Genomic DNA, 22,758 nt, shown 5'->3' on the forward strand with positions numbered 1-22,758 from the left:
TCCCCAAAACAATTTTACTATAAGTTAGTACCTCCCTTCTAGGATCCACAGTGGATACATGAAACTGCAAATAGTACCAAACCCTATATGTACTACAGTTTTTCCTATTCATATATACATATAATACTGCTAATTTGTAAATTAGGCACAACATGAAATTAAAAACAGTGATAAAGTAGATCACTTCTAACAATATACTTGTTATGTGAATGTGGTTTCTCTCTTTTCTTCTCTCTCAAAATCTTATTGTACTTTCACATTTTCACTTAAAGGAAGTACTTTACAGCTTCTCTTGGCATATTTCAAACTGCAGGCATTGGGCTGGGGATGTAGCTTAGCGGTAGAGTGCCTGCCTACCATGCCTGAGACCCTTAGATTCCATGCCCAGCACTGAAGGGGTAGGAAGACACCACCAGATTACAGGCATCTTAACTCCTACAGGGCCATTATTAAGTAAAATAAGGGTCACTTGAACATAAGCACTGCAAGACTGCAGCAATCAATCTCATACCCTTAAGGGCTACTAAGTGACTAATGGGTGGGTAGTATATACAGCATGGATACACTGGACAAAGATCAGGCAGGACAGAGATTTCATGATGCTACTCAGAACAACACAAAATTCAAAACTTAGGAATTGTTTATTTCTGAATTTTCCATTTAATATTTCTAGACTGAAGATGACCCTGGGTAACTGAAACCATAGAAAGTAAAACTGAATATAAGGGGTGACTTTATTGTACTAGTACAGCTGCTGATGCTTAATACATAGAGTTGGCAGTTACATAGTTTAAAAAAAAAAAGACTAATCTAGAATTACCTAATAAACATTTTGGGATCAGTGCCCAGACAGATCCTTGCTAGCTAATTTGTTCTCCCATCCCAGAACTTATCAGAGAATTTAAAGCTGAGGTTCAAGGCTACCAGACTACCACTGAATTAACAATATCCTTAGAAAGGCTGAAATCCTCAGGGACTCCCAAAGGAGAAAATATGATTTTATGCAGACATGTCATGGTTGCATAAGCTTGCTTTCTCAGCATTGTTTATTAACTAGTAACATTTCAGCATCAGGCTACCATACTAGGACAAGAAAAGCAAACACTTCCAACTTCAAATGCTGGGTAGTCTGTTCTCTTAAGATTGAATAACACCACTGCTCAGGAGTCATCATATTTCTCTTAATGGCAGAGAATAAAATTATAAACAGGACCAAGAATTATCAAAAAAAGAAAGAAAGAAAAGAAAAAAAAAAAAGAAAGCTTCCTTAGACTTCATTTCAGTTGGAATTCAGCCTCCTCCCTAGCATTGGCTGGCATTGGCCTTGTTGCTAAAGTATTAATCTCAGATTTTTAGGCTCCCTGAGTCAGTGAGATGGAAATCACTCAGAATTTAATGTTTTTGGCAGCCTAAGCTGGCCTTTCAAAGAAACTGGCTGCAATTGCTTTCCATTTCAGGCAGGTCTGATAAATAGGACTCTCCAAGCAGAGTTTGTCTTCGTGGCTTTCAGCCTCCACTTCTTGCATATTGTTTTCCCCTTCTGTTCTTCATTTGCTCTACAACTTCTCTCTAGAACATCGTAAATATTTCAGTAGACCAGGGAGACCAACTCAATGCCTATAAAATTGTACCAGGTAAGCCCATACCTGACATGTATATCTACATATAAGGAGAACTCAGAAGTAAAACAACACACCTATCTCTTCTAGTCCATTTTCCTGGGCTTTTGACATTCACTTGTTCACCCTGAATTTGTTGACCTTATTGGGAATTAGACACAGATGAGAATATTGTGATGATGCCAAGAAGTAGTTGATCTTCAGAAATAGACCAACCAAGGAAGTAGTTTCTGCCTAAGCTGAAAAGAGTCAGCAATCTAAGAATGGTGCTGGAAAAAGTAGCAGAGCCATAGGTCCCTGCTACAGTTAAAACTGAGTTTTATTTATCTTAAATATCAGACTGCTCTTGTCCCAGAATTTGAGCAGAGAATTGACATACCAAAGAGAGTGATCTAATGTGCATGGACACATAATTGTGACAGAACAAAATGAGTTATAGGTAATATCCTTCCCCAACTTTGTAACAGGGTGGGTTATGTGTATTTTTATCAAACTGTAAGCAAAGTATCACTGAAGAATCATATTTATCATCAAAACTTCTTTATGCATCAAAAGATTTGTGTATGTATTTTAGATAAAAGCACTTATCATCTTACTCTGCTTTCTCTTTCCCACTATTCATCACTGTCATACCCTAAACTTAATCTGTCCTGTTTTAGTCCCTTAGGCACTGAGATATCAGATTAACTTTCTAATTTAATAAACTAATCCCTGCTATTATGCCAAATAGTGGGGGAATAGAAAACCCATTTGAGGCAACTTGTGTATTTAAGTAAGGCAGTTGAGAGAAGTGGCTACCAGCCTTTGTTATTCAGCCCATTAGTAACCTTGACAGTGGAAATTTGAAGCTAATGAAGTAGACAGTTGGGGGCCACCAGCTTGTGGAGCTGTCCAACTACTGCTTAATATTTCTACATAGTATTAGACTAGCCCAGAATAAATTTCAGCTCTTTTTGTTTCCTCATTATCTCAGTTTCATGATATCTCACCTCTTCTCCTATAGGAACAGCTCTCACAGTAACATTTTGATAGGGAGGAGTGTTTGTAAGATTTTGATAGAAATTATAGGACTCAGCTGTTTTATTTTTAAATGTTGGAATAAAACACAGTTGCAAACTTTATATAATGAGTTTTGAGGTGATACAACCTATGAGGTCATGATATGGAAGACTAATTTGATTTGACCTGATTTCCTCAGACTAAGAGTAGCATATACGATGAGTGATTCAGAGGAAAGGCTACATAAATCCTATGCTTATGGGATAGTTGAGTACTTACTTGGTTCTTTATGATCAGAATTGATTGCTTATAATTAATGGCTTGTCAAGATTTTTCCTAATTTATTCAGCTATGAATTATACATTCACTTAGTGAATTGTACACTGGAGAACTGGTACTCCAAAATCTGTGCCACAAACAAGATTTCAGAGAACAAACTGTTTGTCTAAGGTGAAAAAGAGAGCATCCTCCCCAAAATGAAAATTACCTGTGCCAGGATCCTGTACAACTTGGCTTCTTATAGAATATGTGGGTATAAAATGACCTCAAAATGGTGAGTCACAGTTTGTGGTGATTTTGTTTGTTCTTTTAATCCAACCATGAGTCTCCAGGCAGAATAACTTTTAACCTTACCCTCACTGCAGCACGCACTGAAGGTCACTATTTCTCATAGCCACTGCCGCATTAGGAGAGAATTCAGCAAACCTACCAGGCATGGGAAGGAAAAAGAGGTTGGGAACTAAGTCAGCCCTTAGGGAGTTTAAAAGAGAAAAAGCAAAAGAAAGGGGAGGTTTACCAAACATTTTTTACTAAGCTAACTATTAACAGATAACCTAACCTACCTAGAAATATTTAATTGGATTTTGTTGGCATCAAACATAAATTAGAAATTCAAATCTGAAGTATTACTCTGTGACCCAAGGTCATGGTTTTATGATATGATACAATTGAGAAATTGCATGAAATCTAATATGTCCAGTTTACCAATTCCTGGATGTCCTTCAAATCTAAAATTTGATTTCTCTCAACATAAATCCCGGGATTTACTCAAATCAGTAAACTGTTCCCATCTTTAAAATTGTCTAATCATCAGAAGGTAGGCCACAACATTTTTTTTCCTTTTCCATATCCAAAATGAAGTTTGGAAAAAAACTGATAATCAGAATTCTTCCCCAAACCCAGTTAAAACTGAGAGCTACTTATACTGTCATAAGATCTCATGAAAATTTGCTAAATCAACCTATAAAGAGAGAAATAGTTCTGCTTATGAAAGATGGACAGAGCATCATTTTATGATTGTCAAGCATAAATGTTTAGCATTTATACATTCATGAAATATTTACAGAAGAATCAAATAACAAAAACACAAAAAGGACCTACATTCTATATGTTTGCTTTTGCTGTAAGAAAGTAATGCTGTCTTTTAAGTTTAAATATATAACTTTTTAAAAAAATAGTTATGTTCAGTAAATACTGATTAAAATAACTTCATCTAGAAATCTAAAATGTGAAGGAAGTGGGCAGATGATGAGAAAAATTCTTGATACTGAAAGCATAGGAAATAGAGGTTATCAATGAGTCTCTGAAGCAAAAGTGGCTGAATCAAAAGATAAGAATCCCACAGGTTTTTCTAAATTATCAAACCAAAATTACTGACACAGCAATCAGGAGCTATTGTCAGCTTAGTGGGACTTGACAGCATATTTTCTTGTTTTAGTGAAGTAAGTCACAACTATCTCTGGAGACTTTCAAAAGCAGATCTCCACATTTAGTAAAATCAACACTAATAGGCTTCCATTCTCTTAGCCATTCATTTATTATATCCATCCGCATATCTAATTGGTTCTACCACCCAAGTATCCATTTATCCATCCAAGTATCCTCTGCTGACCAAACCCTGAGCTCTCACATTGGTCTCCTCTCTTGCCCTCCTCCATTCCATTCTCTACCAGCAGCCAGAGAGATTTTTTGAAAACAATTCAGCTATGAAACCTCTCCTGAAAATTCTTCAGTGGCTTTTTCTTAAGTTCAGAATAAAATCAAAGCCAGATGCTTCAAAACACTGTATTTATAGAGAGCTTCTGCCTACTGTCTATATTGAGCTCATTCATTCTCACTCTTATTCTCTGTCTTCTGCTGGTGCCTAAAACTTTCTCTTTCTCACCTCTGGGCCTTTGCACTTAACACTTTGCACTTAAACTCCAACTAGAGCTCACTGCCCCTGGCTCATTGCCTGGCAAGACCCCTCATTCCCCCTTTAAGCCTCAGCTCAAGTACTACCTCCTCAGAGAGACTTCTACCTCTCACCTTATCTAAGTAAATCACTCCTCATTTTTATCTTAATCATAGCAACTTTTTACTTCTTTTTTAAGCATGTATCACAAATTATTAATTTATTGTATGTGAATACTTGTTTATTGTTCATTTCCCCCTCTACAATGAATGAACTCGATGGTGACAAGAACCTTTTCTCTTTTACCTTTGGCTTCCTAATGATTAGAGTGTTTGGCACATAGTAAATATTTTTTAAATGATAAATTAGTCAGTAAACAAAGGAATGATAAGTAGTACCAGTTTTAATTTCGTAACTTAAAATATTTAAGAAACTATTTTCATGGCTTCACAAAATTAGCATCTTTTGTTCACTGCTACTTCCCACCATGCCTCAGGAATAATGCAGCAAGCATTCAGTGGACATTTAGTGAGTACTGTATTCAAGGCTCTATGTTAAGCACTGCAAGGAATACAAATATAAACAACATACATCTGTCTACCAGGACTTACAGGGTAGTGGTTTTAATAAACATATTTATAATTAGCAATAATTCAAAGCAAATTCCTGTACTAGAGGTGTTAACAGAGAGCTAAGGGATACAGAGGAGAAAGAGATGTTTTCCTGTGTCTATTGTTGATGTTTTACACTGTGGCACTTCATAAAGTCATCCTCTTCTGCCTCACCAAGCTGCCAATTGCTTAAGGTTTTTCATTGTTGGGGCAGAGAAGAGGTGTCCATTTTCCTATGGTGAGTGGTGCATTAACAACAGAAAAGCAATAGGAAGATTTGAAGCAGAATGGGGAAAAGAAGCAAATTCCTATCTAAATTCTATGTTTACAAAGAAATAATGATTTTCTACCCATGTCTACAAAGGTACACCTTGGGCATAAAGTGCCCCAAACAAACTAAGATGCTTCAATAGCAGAAACCACTGATAACTCAATAGAAGAAATGTCCAAGAAGGAGTTCAGATTGTATATAGCTACATTGATATGTGAAGTAAAGGATAGTATAAGGAGTGAAATCAAAGAAAAAACATAGGAAGTGAAAGACCACTTTGATAAAGAGTTAGAGATTGTGAAAAAAAAGAACAGAAATCCTCAAAATGAAGGAATCAGTAAACCAAATTATAAATTCAATAGAAAGCATCACCAGCAGACTAGACCACTTGGAAGACAGAACCTCAGACAATGAAGACAAAATATATAATCTTGAAAGTAGAGTTGAACATGCAGAGAAGATGGTAAGAAACCATGAACAGGACATCCAAGAATTATGGGATAAATGAAAAGAACAAATTTAAGACTTATTGGAATGGATGAAGGAGCCAAGATACAAACCAAAGGGATGCACAATCTATTCAGTGATACAGTAGCAGAAAATTTCCCAAACCCAAAGAATGGGATGGAAAATCAAATACAAGAGGCTTATAGGACCCCCAAATGTACAAAATTACAGCAGACCCACATCAAGACACATTATGAGAATGACCCAACATACAGAATAAAGATATAATCTTAAAGGCTGTGAGAGGAAAAAAATCAAATTACGTATAGTGGGAAACCAGTTCAGATCTCAACTGATTTCTCAACCCAGACCTTCAAAGATAGGAGGTCCTGGAATAATATATTTCAAGCTCTGAAAGAAAATGGTTGCCAACCAAGAATTTTATTTCCAGCAAAATTAAGTTTCAGATTTGAACATGAAATTAAAACATTCTATGATAACAAAAATTAAAAGAATTCACAGCTAGAAAGCCTACACTACAGAGCATTCTCAACAAAATATTTCCATGAGGATGAAGTGGGGGAAAAAAAGTGAAAACCATCAAAGTAAGGATCTGAACTAAAGGACAACCAAATGAGAAACTAAGACAAATCAAAAACCAGAAATAAATCAAAATGACAGGAAATACAAGTCATATATCAATAATAACCTTGAATATTAATGGCCTAAACTCATCAATCAAAAGACATAGACTGACAGATTGGATTAAAAAGCAAGACCCAACAATATGCTGTCTTCAAGAGACTCACCTAATGGGCAAAGACATCCACAGAGTGAAGGTGAAATGATGGGAAAAAAAACTTATCACTCATATGGATTGTGTAAACAAGCAAGGGTTTCCATTCTCAACTCAGATAAAGTAGTCTTCAAAACAAAGTTAATCAGAAGAGACAAAAAAAGAACATTTTATACTTATTAAAGGAAGTATATATAAGCTGAACATAACAATTATAAATATCTATGCCCCAAACAGTGGAGCATTTATGTACATCAGACAAACCCTTCTCAATTTCAAGAGTCAAGTAGACCACAATACAATAGTACTGGGTGACTTTAACACACCTCTGTCACTACTGGATGGATCTTCCAAACAAAAACTAAATAAGGAAACTATAGAACTAAATAATAAATCAATAATTTAGTTTTAACAGACATATGTAGAATATTTCATCCATCAACTAGCAAATATACTTTCTTCTCAGCAGCACATGATTCCTTCTCTAAAATAAACCATATCTTATGCCAAAAAGCAACTTGTAGTAAATACAAAAAAACAGAGATAATACCCTGCATTCAACCAGACCATAATGGAATGAAATTAAAAATCAATGATCACATAAAAATAGAAGCCACTGTAACAAATGGAGACTAAATAATACACTATTGATTGATGAATGGATAGTAAAAGATATCAAGGATAAATAAAAAAAATTCTTAGAGGTAAATGAGAACACTAATACAATATATCAAAATCTCTGGGACACTATGAAGGCAGTACTAAGAGGAAAGTTTATTGCATTGAGTCAACAAATAAATGAATTAACACTATATCTCAAAGCCCTAGAAAAAAGAATAACAAATCAACATCAAAAGCAGTAGAAGTGGCTAGGGTTGTGGCTTAGTGGTAGAGCACTCGCCTAGCACATGCAAGGCCCTGGGTTCGATCCTCAGCACCATATAAAAATAAATAAAACAAAGATATTGTGTCCATGTACAACTAAAAAAATTTTAAAAAGCAGTAAAAGACAGGAAATAATTAAAATCAGAGTTAAAATCAATGAAATCAAAACAATTGATAAAATTGACAAAACAAAAAGTTGTTTCTTTGACAAAATAAATAAACCCCTGGCCATGCTAACAAAAAGAAAAAGAGAAATAACTCAAATTACTAAAATACACGATGAAGAAGGAAATATCTCAATGGATATGTCTGAAATATAGAAGATAATTAGAAACTATTTTGAAAATTTATACTCTAATAAAATAGAAAATATTGAAGACATCAACAAATTTCTAGACATATGATCTACCCAAACTGAATGAGGAGGTCATGCATGATTTAAAGAGATCAGTTTCAAGTAATGAAATAGAAAAACGCATCAAAAGCCTACCAACCAAGAAAAGCCCAGGACCAAATGGATTCTGAGCCGAGTTCTACAAGACTTTCAAAGAAGAATTAACACCAATTCTCCTCAAAGTATTCCATGAAATAGAAAAGGATGGAATCCTTCCAAATTCATTCTGTGAGGTTAATATCACCCACAAACCAAAATCAGACAAAGACACATCAAGGAAAGAAAACTTCACACCCAATATCCCTAATGAACATAGATAGAAATTTTCTCAATAAAATTCTGGTAAATCATATATAAAAAATGTTAAAAAACAAGTGGGGTTCATCCCAGGGATGCAAGGTTGTTTCAACAAACGGAAATCAAAAAACGTAATTCATCATATTAATAGACTTAAAAACAAGAATCATATAATCATCTCAATAGATGCAGACAAAGCATTTGACAAAATATAGCACACCTTCATGTTCAAAACACTAGAAAAACTAGGAATAGTAGGAACATACCTCAACATTGTAAAAACTAAATATGCTAAACCTAAGGCCAGCATCATTCTAAATGGAGAAAAATTGAAAGCATTCCCTCTAAAATCTGGAGCAAGACAAGGATGTCCTTTTTCACTACTTCTACTCAACATCATCCTTGTAACTGTAGCCAGAGCAATTAGATGAAAGAGAGAAATTAAAGGGATACAAATAGGTAAAGAAGAACTCAAACTATCACTATTTGCTGATGACATGATTCTATATCTAGAAGATCCAAAAAATTCCACCAGAAAACTCTTAGAACTAATAAATGAAATCAGCAAAGTAGCAGGATGTAAAATCAACACCCATAAATCGAACCCATTCCTACACATCAGCAATGAATTCACTGAAAGAGAAATTAGGAAAACTACTCCATTCACAAAAGTCTCAAAAAAATAAAAATAAAATACCTGGGAATCAAGCTAACAAAAGAGGTAAAAGACTTCTACAATGAAAACTACAGAACACTAAAGAAAGAAATGGAATAAAACCTCAGAAGATGGAAAGATCTCCCATGCTCCTGGATAGGCAGAATTAATATTGTCAAAATGGCCATACTACCAAAATCATTATACAGATTTGATGCAATTCCTATTAAAGCCCCAATGACATCATTCTTCATAGAAATAGGAAAAGCAGTCATGAAATTTATTTGGAAAATAAGAGACCCAGAATAACTAAAGCAATCTTTAGCAAGAAAAGTGAAGCAGGAGGCATCACAATACCAGACCTTAAACTATACTACAGAGCTATAGTAACAAAAATGGCATGGTATTGGCACCAAACTAGATTTGTAGACCAATAGTGTGGAATAGAGGACACAGAGACAAACACAGAGATAAATACGGTTATCCCATACTAGATAAGGATGCCAAAAACATTCAATGGAGAAAAGATAGCCTATTCAACAAATGGTGCTGTCAAAACTGGAAATCCATATGTAGCAAAATAAAAATTAAACCTCTATCTCTCACCCTGCACAAAAATCAACTCAAAGTGGATCAAAGACTTAGGTACTAAATTGAGACCCTGAACCTAATAGAAGAAAAAATAGGCCCAAATCTTCACCACATCAGCCTAGGATCTGACTTCCTTAACAAGACTCCTAAAGTACAAGAAGTAAAATCAAGAATTAATAAATGGGATGGACTTAAATTAAAAAGCTTCTTCTCAGCAAAGGAAACAAAGTGAGGAGAGAGCCTACAGATTGGGAGAAAATCTTGACCACATGCACCTCCAATAAAGCATTAATCTCTAATATATATAAAGAACTCAAAAATCTTAACACCAAAAAAAAAAACCTAATCAATAAATGGGCTAAGGAACTGAACAGACACTTCACAGAAGAAGAAATACAATTGATCAGCAAATATATGAAAAAGGGTTCAACATCTCTCGCAATTAGAAAAATGCAAATCAAAACTACACTAAGATTTCATCTCACTTCAATCAGAATGGCAATCATCAAGAATACAGGCAACAAAAAATATTGGCAAGGATGTGGAGGAAAGGTACACTCATACATTGCTGGTGGGACTGCAAATTGGTGCAACCTCTATGGAAAGCAGTATGGAGATTTCCTCAGCAAACTGGGAATGGAACCACCATTTGACCCAGCTATCCCACTCCTTGATTTATACCCAAAGGATTTAAAATCAATGTTTATAGCAACTCAATTTACAATAGCTAGATTATGGAACCAACTTAAGTGTCCCTCAGTAGATGAATGGATAAAGAAAATGTGGCTTATATATTCAATGGAATATTACTCAGCTTAACAAAGAGTGAAATTATGGCATTTTGACAGTAAATGGTTGGAGTTGGAGAATATCATGCTAAGCTAATCCCACAAAATAAGCTATGCTAAGAATATCATGCTAAGCTAAAAAAAAAAAACCAAAGGCCAGATGTTTTCTCTAATATGCGGATGCTAATTCACAATAAGGTGGGGGGCATTAGGAAGAATAGCGTTACCTTAGATTAGGTAGGGGGAAGTTATGGGAGGGGAGGGAATGTAGGGATAGGAAAGATAGTAGAATGAAACAGACATTATTACTTTATGTATGTATGTGACTACATAACCAATATGATTCTGCAACACGTACACTCAGAAAAAAATGAGAAATTATATCCCATCTGTGTATGATATATCAAAGTGCATAAATGCATTCTACTGTCATGTATAACTACTTAAAACAAATTTTAAAATCTTAAAAAAAATAGAAAATGTGGTACATATCCACTTTGAAATACTATTCAGCCATAAAAAAAGAATGATCTTGTTCTTTGTGACAACATGGTTGGAACTGGAGATCATTATGTTAAATGAAATAAATCAGGCACAGAAAGACAAGTACTATATAATCTGACTCTTTTGTGGAAACTAAAAAAGTTGATCTCATAATAAGTTGAGAGTAGGGGGAAAAGAATATGGAAAGGTTGATTAGTGGGCACTAAGTTAGATGGGAACAGGTAGTTCTGGTATGCTACTACTGCACAATAGGGTGAAAAAGAGAAGTTGATTTATTTATTTATTTTTTACAGTTCTGGGGATTTCATTTCAAAAAGCTAAATGAAAGGATTTTTAAAGTTTTTACTATAAAGAAATAATGTGTGAGGAAACAAATATGCTTAATCTGCTTTAAACATTATACAATGTCTACATGTATTGAAACATTGTTATGCTATTATTATATACATTTTTATATTTGAATATACTATTTTTAAAAATAAACTTAATTTTAAAAGAGATACAAAGGATGAGGAGGTCTAGAAATCTGGCTATCAGAAGGGCAATTTAAGGTCCCTTCCTCCCTAGAGATGTAAATTGGTATAGTTAACCAAAGTAAGTATTTTTGAGCTGGTAGGAAATTCTTTTTAAGTTCCCCACTGATATTATTTCTACTAGGGCTCAGGAGCTAACAGAACATATTAGCAACCTGACCAGGTAACACCTTTGTCCTCTTAACAACTAGCAGAAAGTGAGGCACAGGCAAGGAGATTCTTGGCAAAAGCACTAATTCCTCTTTGTCCTAAACAGTGATAATCTGATGGTATCATTACTGAAAATGTCACTTTATCAGATGATTCTATGAGTTACTTTTTGTAAAGACCCCTTGTAGCACCAGAGAAATACTCATTTAAAGCTACTTTCGTGTTAGCAGTGGTGACACATGCCTGTAATCTCAGCATCTGGGGAGGCTGCAGCAGGAGGATCACAAGTTAAAGGCCAGCCAGACTGGGTAACTTAGTAAGACCCTGTCTCAAATTTAAAAAAAAAAAAAAATTAAGGAGTGAGGATATAGATCAGAAATAAAGCACTCCTGGATTCAATCCCCAGAACTGTAAAAAATAAATAAAGCAACTTCTCTCTTTCACCTTTAGTTCATGGTGGGCTATGGCAAGGAATCTATTGGTGGTGACACAGTTAATATCCTTTCAATTAGCTGTCCTGTGAATTTAAAAAATTATTTCATACTCACTGAGGATAAACAACAGTTGTTAGGAATAGTGAGTCTTTTACACTGGATGGCTAATGGGAATATAAAACAAGCATTTTTATATATACTGTGTGACTAGTTCCTGTCATCCAGCACAAGAACTATTCCTCTTCTGTTCTCATGGAGTCTGCTTTAGTTGTCTTATGATAAGGTATAATAATTTCAGCTTTTTTCCAAATATCTAATTTATGAGAATAATATGTTGTTATTTTTTGCTGACGTTGAGATGAATACTTCCCTCAGTCTTCCTACTTTCTCTCCATCCTTCTATCCTTCTCCCTGTTATCAATCACTCAAAATCCTTTTTGTTTAAATTAAGATAATGCTGACTGCCAAAACAAACCCTAAAACCCCAGTGGTTTATCACAGTAGAAGTTTATTTTTCATTGACTTAAAGTCCAAAGGTATCATATGGTTTTAGAAGAGGTCTGCTCTACAAAGGGTTTCAGGGACCAGTCTAATGGAGGCTCTGCCATCTTTAGCACGCTGCTTCCAAGGGTATCTTTTTGATGGTCTTGGCTGGCAGATAGGGAGAAATAAAGTGGAGGAGCAGGTTTTTCTGGGTCAGGTCTAAAGTGATGAATATAATTTCTGCCCACATTTCATTAACCAGAACTGAATTCCATGACCCCACTTAAATGCAAGGTCTCTAGCAAGGTACTCACTTCCCAAGAACAGCTCTTGACTCTGGAAGGAGAACACAACCTTTTGTAGGCCAGGAGGTCATCTCTGCCCCATAATTTTTATCTCTCTAGGTCTCCCCAAGTAATTTCCCCACCTTTGCCTCTATGATTAAAGCATTCCATAGCAGCACATATTATTTCAGCCAAAATTATAAAATAGATTAGATGGACTTTAGATTATAAGCAGTTCCTCTTCAGCTAGCTGTACCTATATACCACTTTGTCACATCTGAGCATCATGCAGAATATCAAAGTATCTAAGTGTTTCTCTAAAACATGAAAATATTCTCTGTCAAATTTGTCATCACAAGAGTTAATGAAATCTATGCAGCTAGTGACTATGACCAGAATGATGAAAGGCATCCATTCTAGAAATACTGAGTCCATTTGTTAGCATGTTCTAGCATAACAAATAGAAACTTTAAAATTTGCTACCTCCCTGGGGTTCTAAGTGAAAATTTATTAGAAAAACAAACATAGTGTCAGTGTATATATTGTGTAAAACAACTTTTGTACAACTTCCAAACTGTTAAATGGCAGTGAAGTGGAACTTTAGAAAGGGTTTTTTGCTAAAAGACTCCACATCTCTGAACACTTGAGATATATGAAACAGAGTCATGAAGTGACAGTAGCTCCTCACTGCCTTATAACTCATAGTTGTCCAAGAGTGAGTATCATCTGTCTCCAGTATCCATATCAAGGGTCTACTGATGACTGAAAATAAGAATGGAGGAGGATCTGCCCTCTTCATTTCTGGATACCACTTTCTGTGACTTTTGTCAAAGTACATATATCCTGAAGAGATGAGCGAAGATAGTGCTGGGGGAGGATCCTCAATTCTGACCTGTGATTAATTCTAAAATATTTAAAATCAAATATGTCTCACATGTAAGCCTTACTATGTTCCCAAAAACCTCTGGTCTGCATGAGAAATTTTTATTCCTCTTGTTAACTATTGCCTTATTTCTTAGAGACCATTTTTCTCTGTTTTTATGCTTCTTTCTGCCTAAAGTTATACTACAAATTTTTTCTGCTTTGACTAATAGTGAATAACATCTGTACCCCAGTAATTTTCTCTAATCTGTGGATTTTTCTTTTGGCCGCAGATAGTGGGTAGAGTCAGAAGGGGTAAGAATGAGGGGTAAGGATAGAGTGTTACATTTCATCCCATATATTCTTGGGATGGGCCAAAGAGTGGGCAGTGAAGAATAAAATGGAGATGAAAGTTCTGTTTGAGGACATAGTCATTCCTTTAATGTAGCAATGTGCTAGTTACTATGGAGTATACAAAAGGAGTACAAAATATAATTCACGTAATATTTCTTAATTCTCACCACAGTCCTGTTTTATAGAGAGGTTAAGAAGCATGTCCTTAGTTATAAAATTACTAAGTACAGAACCAGGTTTTTACCTAGGTATGTTTGACTGTTTCAGAATCAAACAGGCAGTTTTATGAATGCAGACAGGGAAATTTGCTGGGTAACTTTGAATCACAAGGGCAGTCTCATTATAAACACTATGGGGACCATCCCCCAACCCATAGCTTTTATAACACATGAACATTTGAACTCAAATCAATTTTGATTACTATCATCTTTAATTACAGAGGGAAAACGTAGTTGTATTCAGTCATGAATACAATCACATCACATATATTAGAGTTCACTCTACCTTATTAACTACTCTTTCCCAAAATGCTAATCAAAAAATGTCAAAATTAATGGTTACTGATTTTAATTATGTTAAACATCCAGAGCTTGTACTGTACAAGTGAACATATTGTTCTTTGCATTAGTGTATTTCTTTTACACATTCCACCCAATATTAGGAGTAATATATATTCCTGTGCCTATGGTATTGTTTTTGTGAGAATCTAAAAATTATTAAAGTATTTTCAAAACCACAAGATGGTATACAAATAAACTATTGTTACATATTCATTATGCAAATATTTATTACCTAGGAATACATATGTGAAAAAACATGACTTCTATCCTTAGTAGATTCTAGCAGAAAGACTGATATGAGAACAGTATTGTCCTGCCTAGGTGCTTCATGCTATGTACCAGGTACTATAGGAACATAAAGAAAGAACCTCTGAGTTTCTCATAGGTACCAGGGAAAGCTTCGAAGAGGAGATGGTATGAACTGAAATGAAGACTGGGAATATAGGCAGAGGGAAAGCATGCTTGAAATTCTACAAATAAAAATATATAATAATATATAAATAATATATAAATATTCTGAGTCTGATATTCAAAGTTAAGATAAAGTGGAAAAGTTCAACAAAAAAACAAAGTACAAATAATGGAAAACCTTTAAATACCATTCTAAGGGTTTAATTGATATATCAGAGGAAATATAAAGCAAATGAAGAATTTTTAGCAGAATTTTGATGAAGATTTTGAAATATATATTCTTGGGATGGGCCAAAGAGTGGGCAGTGAATAATAAAATGGAGAGAATGAGACACTTCAATTAATTATCCAGGTGAGAAAGTATAAAGAAAAGAGGAAAAACAGCTACTAGGTTTTATGTCTCTGACTGACAACATTTGAAAAAAAAAGTACAAAAGACCTGAGGATATTTGGGTTCAAGGGAAAGCTTCAACTTCAAAAGATGACTTTCATTTGACAGTCATGGAGGTTGAGAGATCCAGGAGGTAAAGAGATCCAGCAGGCAGTCAGAAAAGCCAAACTAAATATCAAGAGTTTGAGGTGTCACTGTGGGAGTCATTCACATTGAGGTGAAAGAGAGCTACCTAGAGAAGAATTAATAGGACATATGGCAAAGAAATTAAATCCCTGAAGGAATAAGATTTTTTTAAAAAATACCAAGGTAGTATCATAGATATCAAGAAATGGTTTCAAAAAAGGGAGGCAGTGAATAAGGCCTAATGCTGGAGGGAGAAAAAAATCAAAAACTAAAAGAAAACCACTTTATCTGGCAAATAAGAGGCAATCAGTAATCTCAGAACATGGTCAGGCTAGGAGTCAAAAAGAATAATGAGGTTCAGGAATGAATAACTAATGATAAGGGGAAAAGAAACATACCTGAGTGTAGTAAAACACACTCAGACTGCAGGTTAGCTAGTGGTACCATTTTTGTCAGAAGAATAAGATACAAATGAAAATGCTAGTATATGATTTGAATTGGTGTTAGCCTTTGTGTCCTAACCACCACAAGTTTTGAGTCTAATGAGCTGATCAGAATCATTTTTATGAATTAAAGTAGCATACTTCTATTAAAAAATAAATGAACTATAATTATCACTTTTATCTTATCCCTTATCTGTATTGCTTGCTGTTTCTCCTCAGTGCATCAGTAAAAGTGTCATTTCTCCATTGTTCATCTCATTTTCCTACTGTCATCTGTAGGAAAATGAGATGGACACTGGAGAAATGAAAGCATCATAGCAGGATTCCTTAGTTACGGCAGTAGAATGAAAATAGGGCAGAGTCAATTCTATGTCTAACTAAATATTCATTTCTTTGCCAAGCACAAGTTTTTTTAACCTTAATCCTAATAGGCATGGATTCTGATTCATAGCCTAAAGCACAGGTAGTAGATCAGAGGCCTATATTCAGGAATTCTTGTCATTATTATACAGCCGTGGATGAGTCATTTAAAGTAATAATTCTTAATATCAGGAAAGCTACAATAATTTCACTGCTAATATTGGTATAGAAATTTTAGATCTCAAGAATAAGATATCTTATAAATGCTTTTCATTATAATCTAACTTCTCTATGCTCTTAAAAACAGCCTACCAAATAAATTGAGCTTTGATGAGATAAATAAAAGTTCAGTGGCAATTTCCAGATTTTGTGAGTACAAAACAACCCTGGTCTAAGACCCTCAGCTGATGGTGATAATTCCACGTAGGCTATACTTTTCTGGACATTCTCCCAGTCAAAAAACCTCCTTTCCATTATGTTTAATCTTATCCACTTAACATGCTGGCATTGTATCCACTATAATTGAGAAATTTTGTGAAGCCAAAGATTAGAATTTCCTTTCAAAATCTTACTGACATGAAATCTGAGATGATTCCTGTGAAAGATGGACACTGTCCCACCTCTCTTCTTCTGGTTCTTTATCGAAGCTTTGAAAAGAAAGAAAGAATGCTTAATTGTCAGAATTCAGTGTGAGATATCTTCAAACTAAACCTGGCTAAGTAGCCAGAATTTAGTATAAAAGAAAAAAGCTCATTAAACATTTGGGCCTCCTTTCAGGGAAGCAGCACCAGCAAAAATTTATTTGCTGCTTTTCTGTCTGTTTAATTTGGCCATTAGACTTGAAACTGAGATAATGGTTTCATTTCCCTCTTCTGTGACTCCAAGTGAAAGGAATGGAAAAGTTGAGTTACTAGTGGCATACAGAAGTCTGCTGACACTAACCTGGTGGATAGTAGAGACACAGTTCTAGTATCCATAATTGCTAAAAGCTAACAAATGTGCTGAGAAGATGCATTCCAAAGGTGATCCAGTATTCTTTCCTTAATGACAAATTATGAAAAGTTGTGCTGCAGTTGTAAGTAGCAATGAATCAAAATGCATTCTGTGTACAATGAATCAAAATACATTCTGCTATCATATATATCTAATTAAAATAAATAATTAATTAAAATTTTTTTATTAAACATTTTTATATGTAACAAGTTGTGTTAGGCATTATGGAGAATATAAATAATCCAGATTTCTTTCACAATTAAACATAGAAATACACATACTGTGTGTGTGTGTGTGTGTGTATACATACATAGTACATGTATCAAATACTGTGTATTAATCTCATCTAGCTAGAAAGATGATAGTGCTTGCTTTCATTGTTGATCAGGCACTGAAGAGAAATAGCAAGCACTGCAAGTCAAATATAAAGATGCACATCAAAATTCTATCTTGTTATTAATAGTGAAATTATTGTAGGCTTCATGATGTAAGAATTATTACTTTAAGTGACTCATCCATGGCTTTATTTGTGTGTACATGCACACATACACAAGTATATATACATACACATGCATACAGACAAATTGACAGTTAAATAACTGTATCATTTGAATGTTTCAAGCTAGAAAAGAAATCCAATTGAAAGAGAAATTTATTATTTCATTAAATGAAAAGTTCAAAATTAGGACAATTTAGATGCTATACAGTCAGAGCTCGGGCTGTATTTTTCTGCCATTCTTTTATCCTAGCACCCCTTTCAGCTTTGTCTTCTTCACCAGCTAACCATATGACTTAGGAAGCAGTTCAGGGCATTGTGAGCAAACAAAACAATATCCAGAGGCAGAAAGAAGAGCTTTCCTTTTCATGATCAAATTGGGAATCTGTTAACAAGAAGATATAGGGAGATGGGTGCCATTAGGAAACTTAGTCTAGTGGAAGAGAGAGCATGTGACAGTGTGGTAAATACTGTACTAGAGGTATATACAATCTATACTAGTAGCACTAAAAAGAAAGTACTTTATTCAGCTTGAGGGAAAGTGTAGAAACTGATCAGAGTAGACTTCATTTAGGAAAGAGGTTGTTAATCCAGTTTAACACATGTCAAGTTTAGGTATTTTGGGACCTCCAAATGGAGGAATCCTATAGATAGTTAGATGGATACTGGTCTAAGGTTGAGAAGAGAAGTCTAGACAGAGAAAAAGTATATAGGCTATCCATGATGTATATATAGGCAGGCTCTGAGAATGAATGATCTAATCCAGGCATAGGACAGAATAGGAAAGACCAATATAGAGATCCTGAGGAACACTGACATTTAAGCATTGGTGAAATGAGAGTTGCTGACAGAGACAGAAAATAAAATGAAAATCTTTTAGTGCCATCTGTGTGCGGGATGGCTTATACGCCAACTAGAAATGATGTTTTATGCTATTCATACATGTGATTTAGGTAAAGGACTAATAAAAGCTAGGAACCTTCCAATACTCATTATTTGCCAAGTAGCAAGTGCTCCTCCACAAGAAACTGGATGATGACACAGTTTCATTGAGGTATAACTGGACCTGCTTTCCCCACCAAAAGCAGAATGGAGTCATTAAACTTTCTAAAATGAGTTTCTTTTTCTTTGCAGGAGTGGTCACACATTACTTGCCTTCTGGTTTTCTCGCCAAGAGGGAAAACTAAACCGACAGCAGACTATTGAATTGGGACATCACATCCTCAAAGCACACATCTTTAAGGTAATTAGAGAAATGGAAGCCCTCTTTCTTTCCATTTCTAGCAGACTTACCTTAACATTATGTGTATGAAAAGAAATTGCTGTTATTTCAGTGTAGTCCTTGCTTTCTGAAATTATTTTGCTGCAAAAGCACATGGCCTGTTCCTCCCTCAGTCTTTAAAAAGAGAACTATCCCTGTCTTACAGTGCAGTTAATAGGTTAACAGTAACATTTACATTGGCCATCTTTCAATTTAGTGGGTTTCTAGGCTTTCCAGGAAATATCTTATGCGTGATCACCTAGGCATGGAGCATATATGCACATACACGTGTGCTCCATATATCACCTACCATATCCTAAGGATAGTTATATTGTAACAACTGTCATTAGCACAGTTTTCACAATGTCTTTTTAAAAATTACAGAGAGCAGCTAATATTTTAATTTTCTTTTAATTGTTTTAGTGGGGATTTTAATATTCCTGAGGCTATGATTTTTAAACTACTTGCCTGGAATTAGCAGTAACCTTCCTTGGAACTACTTCCTCAGTCTCTCTCAAATTGTAATTCCAGTTTTTCCCCAGCTATTTCAAAACTTGCAAGAATTCTATAATATCAGCTTCTCTCAACTTTCATAAGACTGGACTGAAGCATCCAGAAGAGGGACCATATTTAATCTGTTTGTGCATATATGCATGCTGTCTTTCATCTATTCAACACTTACTGAAGCATTGTACTAGGACTAGGGATACTAAACTTAAAAAGATACAATCTCTAGGAATTTGTAGTCCAGATAGCAGTTTTGAGTTAGCACATAGAAGCAGAGGAGGAAATTTGTTGTCCTGATTTTTCTAGCCCCCAGTTTGCTATTTTTACACCTGATTATTCCAATCCCCACAGTCTCTCTTCAGAGCTTTTTTCCTGCCTTGGAATTGAGAAATACAGATGTCTGAAACAGTTATCTCCCCTTAACACTTATACATTCTTCATGGAGCCATAAATTAGTACGAACACTATGGAAATCAGTAAAGGAGGTTCCTGAAAAGACTAGGAATAGAAACAGCACATGACCCAGTTATATACCACTCCTTGATACTTATCCTAAAGAACTAAAGTCACATACTATAGTGATATATGCATATTCATGATATAGCAGCTTAATTCACAATAGCCAAATTATAGAATCAGCCTAGGGATCCATCAGTGGATGAATAGATGGTGCTAAAATAACAGATAAGGTCATCTCGTTCCAGTTTCAAGTGAACTGTGAAAGGTCTGCTACTCCCATAAACTCTTAAGATCATACATTTATTCAGTTAGATTGAAGAAAATACAATATGTCTCACACACACACAGTGGTGTTTTATTCAGTCATGAAAAAAATGAAATTATGTCCTTTTGAAGAAAATGTTTGGACTTTGAGAGCATTGTGTTAAGCAAAACAAGCCAAACTCAGAAAGTCAGAGGTCATGTGTTTTTTCTCATTAGTTGGACTCTATATAGAGAAAAAGAGTGTAGGATCTTATTGAAATAGAAGGGAGGCCAGTAGAGTAGAGGGAAAAGGCCGAGGATGGGTAGGGGATAAAGGGAAGAAAAGGTTACCTACTGGGGAATGAAACTGACCAAATTGTATTATTCTGTTGTATGCATGTATGAAGATGTAACAGTGATTCCCACTATTATTTATAATTTACCAATTAAAAAAAAATGGTCACTTTCCCCAAAGAGTTTTTGTAAAGATTAAAGAGTTCTCTTCAGAAAAATGACATTAAGGGCAAATCTAAGAGCCTAGCAAATTCTAACCAGTATTAAGCACACACCCAGAGAATATTGTTCATCAGATGGACAGGAATGAAGTCTATAGTGACAAGTCCTTTTTTGGAATCCTAATTGTCTAACAAATCACTGTGCCAAAAATGGCCTTACTTAGTGGAAGCAGAGTGGTGCTAAAATAACAGATAAGATTATCTCGTTCCAGTTTTAAGTGAACTGTAAAAGGTCTTCTACTCCCATAAACTCTTAAGATCATACATTTATTCAGTTAGATTGAAGAATGGCTTAAGTACTAATCTTTAACATCACCATCTGCATAGGATCAGATGCAAAAATAAAGTTGAAACCTGCCTTTGTGCACCAAATAAACATTACATTAACAGAAAAATAGCATGAAGATTCATTTAACCAAGTGTGATTTTTCAGTACATGGAGAGCTACATTTAAGACATACACTTCTGTCATTAACACAGTTTTATCTAATGTTGATGCAAACAACATGGTTGCCTGAGATAAGACTGGCTCCCTGTATGATTCAGGCCATAAATAACTCCTGTATGCAGCACACAGTGATGACATGAGTGCAAGCTGAAGCATAAAATCTTGGACCATGTTTTTTTTTTTTTTTTGGTGCTGCAGTTTATAGTTTAAATGCAGAGTGCTCTTTCTTGATAGGATTTAGCTTCTCTTCAGACTGCTAAAATTCTTAGTCCCCATCAGCTAAAGGTCATGAAAAGGCAAAGACAGGCTTTATAGTTTACAGTCAGTTCCACTAATAGCTTCTCATCAGCAGTAATGTACAGTTCAATTTATATTTCCAATTTTAAATTTCCCTTGTCTTATCTTTGTTCATGAAAAATGCATATGTATCAAAAATGACTTAAAACATGAGAAGGTAGAGGATCTGTTTTTCTGGATATTTGGCTGTCTGTGGAGCCTTTTAATTGTTTTTAACAGCTTTATCAAATAATAACTTTGTATGCCACACAAAATTCACCAATTTTTTTAAATTTTTATTTATTTTTTTTAGTCATACATGACAGTAGAATGCATTTTGATGTATAATACATACATGGAATGTACATACATCAATCATATTGTCTATTCTATTCTGCTGCCCTTCCTATCCTCCCTACTCCTCCCCTCCTCTCCCATCCTTTCTCTCTATCCAATCTAATGTAACACATTTTTTTTTCTTTTTCTCATTACAACATCATATGTATTCTGTATAACAATGAGGTTCTCCTTCCATCTTCTGTGTAACTTCCCTTCTTGTACATGTCAGTGATTTTTTAATACATTTACAGTTGTGCCATTATCACCATTATCAGTACATTTCTTTTTTTTATTGGTTGTTCAAAACATTACAAAGCTCTTGACATATCATATTTCATACATTTGATTCAAGTGGGTTATGAACTCCCATTTTTACCCGTATACAGATTGCAGAATCACATTGGTTACACATCCACATTTTTACATATTGCCATACTAGTGACTGTTGTATTCTGCTATCTTTCCTATCCTCTACTATCCCCCCTCCCCTTCCCTCCCATCTTCTGTCTCTACCCCATCTACTGTAATTCATTTCTCTCCCTTGATTTTTTTTCCGTTTCCCCTCACATCCTCTTATATGTAATTTTGTATAACAGTGAGGGTCTCCTTCCATTTCCATGCAGTTTCCCTTCTCTCTCCCTTTCCCTCCCACCTCTAGTCCCTGTTTAATGTTAATCTTTTTCTCATGCTCTTCCTCCCTGCTCTGTTTTTAGTTGCTCTCCTTATATCAAAGAAGACATTTGGCATTTGTTTTTTAGGGATTGGCTAGCTTCACTTAGCATAATCTGCTCTAATGCCATC

The 22,758-nt window shown here is 34.9% G+C and overlaps 1 protein-coding gene across 8 annotated transcripts in view; it reads left to right on the top strand.

Annotated features, from left to right (window-relative positions):
* Tanc2 (tetratricopeptide repeat, ankyrin repeat and coiled-coil containing 2) overlaps nucleotides 1-22,758 on the top strand; it is a 429,902-nt gene that overhangs the window by 357,303 nt on the left and 49,841 nt on the right. For all 8 annotated transcript variants that reach the window (XM_048798117.1, XM_048798120.1, XM_048798121.1 and 5 more), the window contains one exon: nucleotides 19,044-19,152. In XM_048798117.1, coding sequence (XP_048654074.1) covers nucleotides 19,044-19,152 — 109 coding nt within the window. The remainder of the gene's footprint in view (nucleotides 1-19,043; nucleotides 19,153-22,758) is intronic.

This window comes from Marmota marmota, unplaced genomic scaffold (assembly GCF_001458135.2).
Source record: "Marmota marmota marmota unplaced genomic scaffold, marMar, whole genome shotgun sequence".
Classification (NCBI taxonomy): Eukaryota; Metazoa; Chordata; class Mammalia; order Rodentia; family Sciuridae; genus Marmota; species Marmota marmota.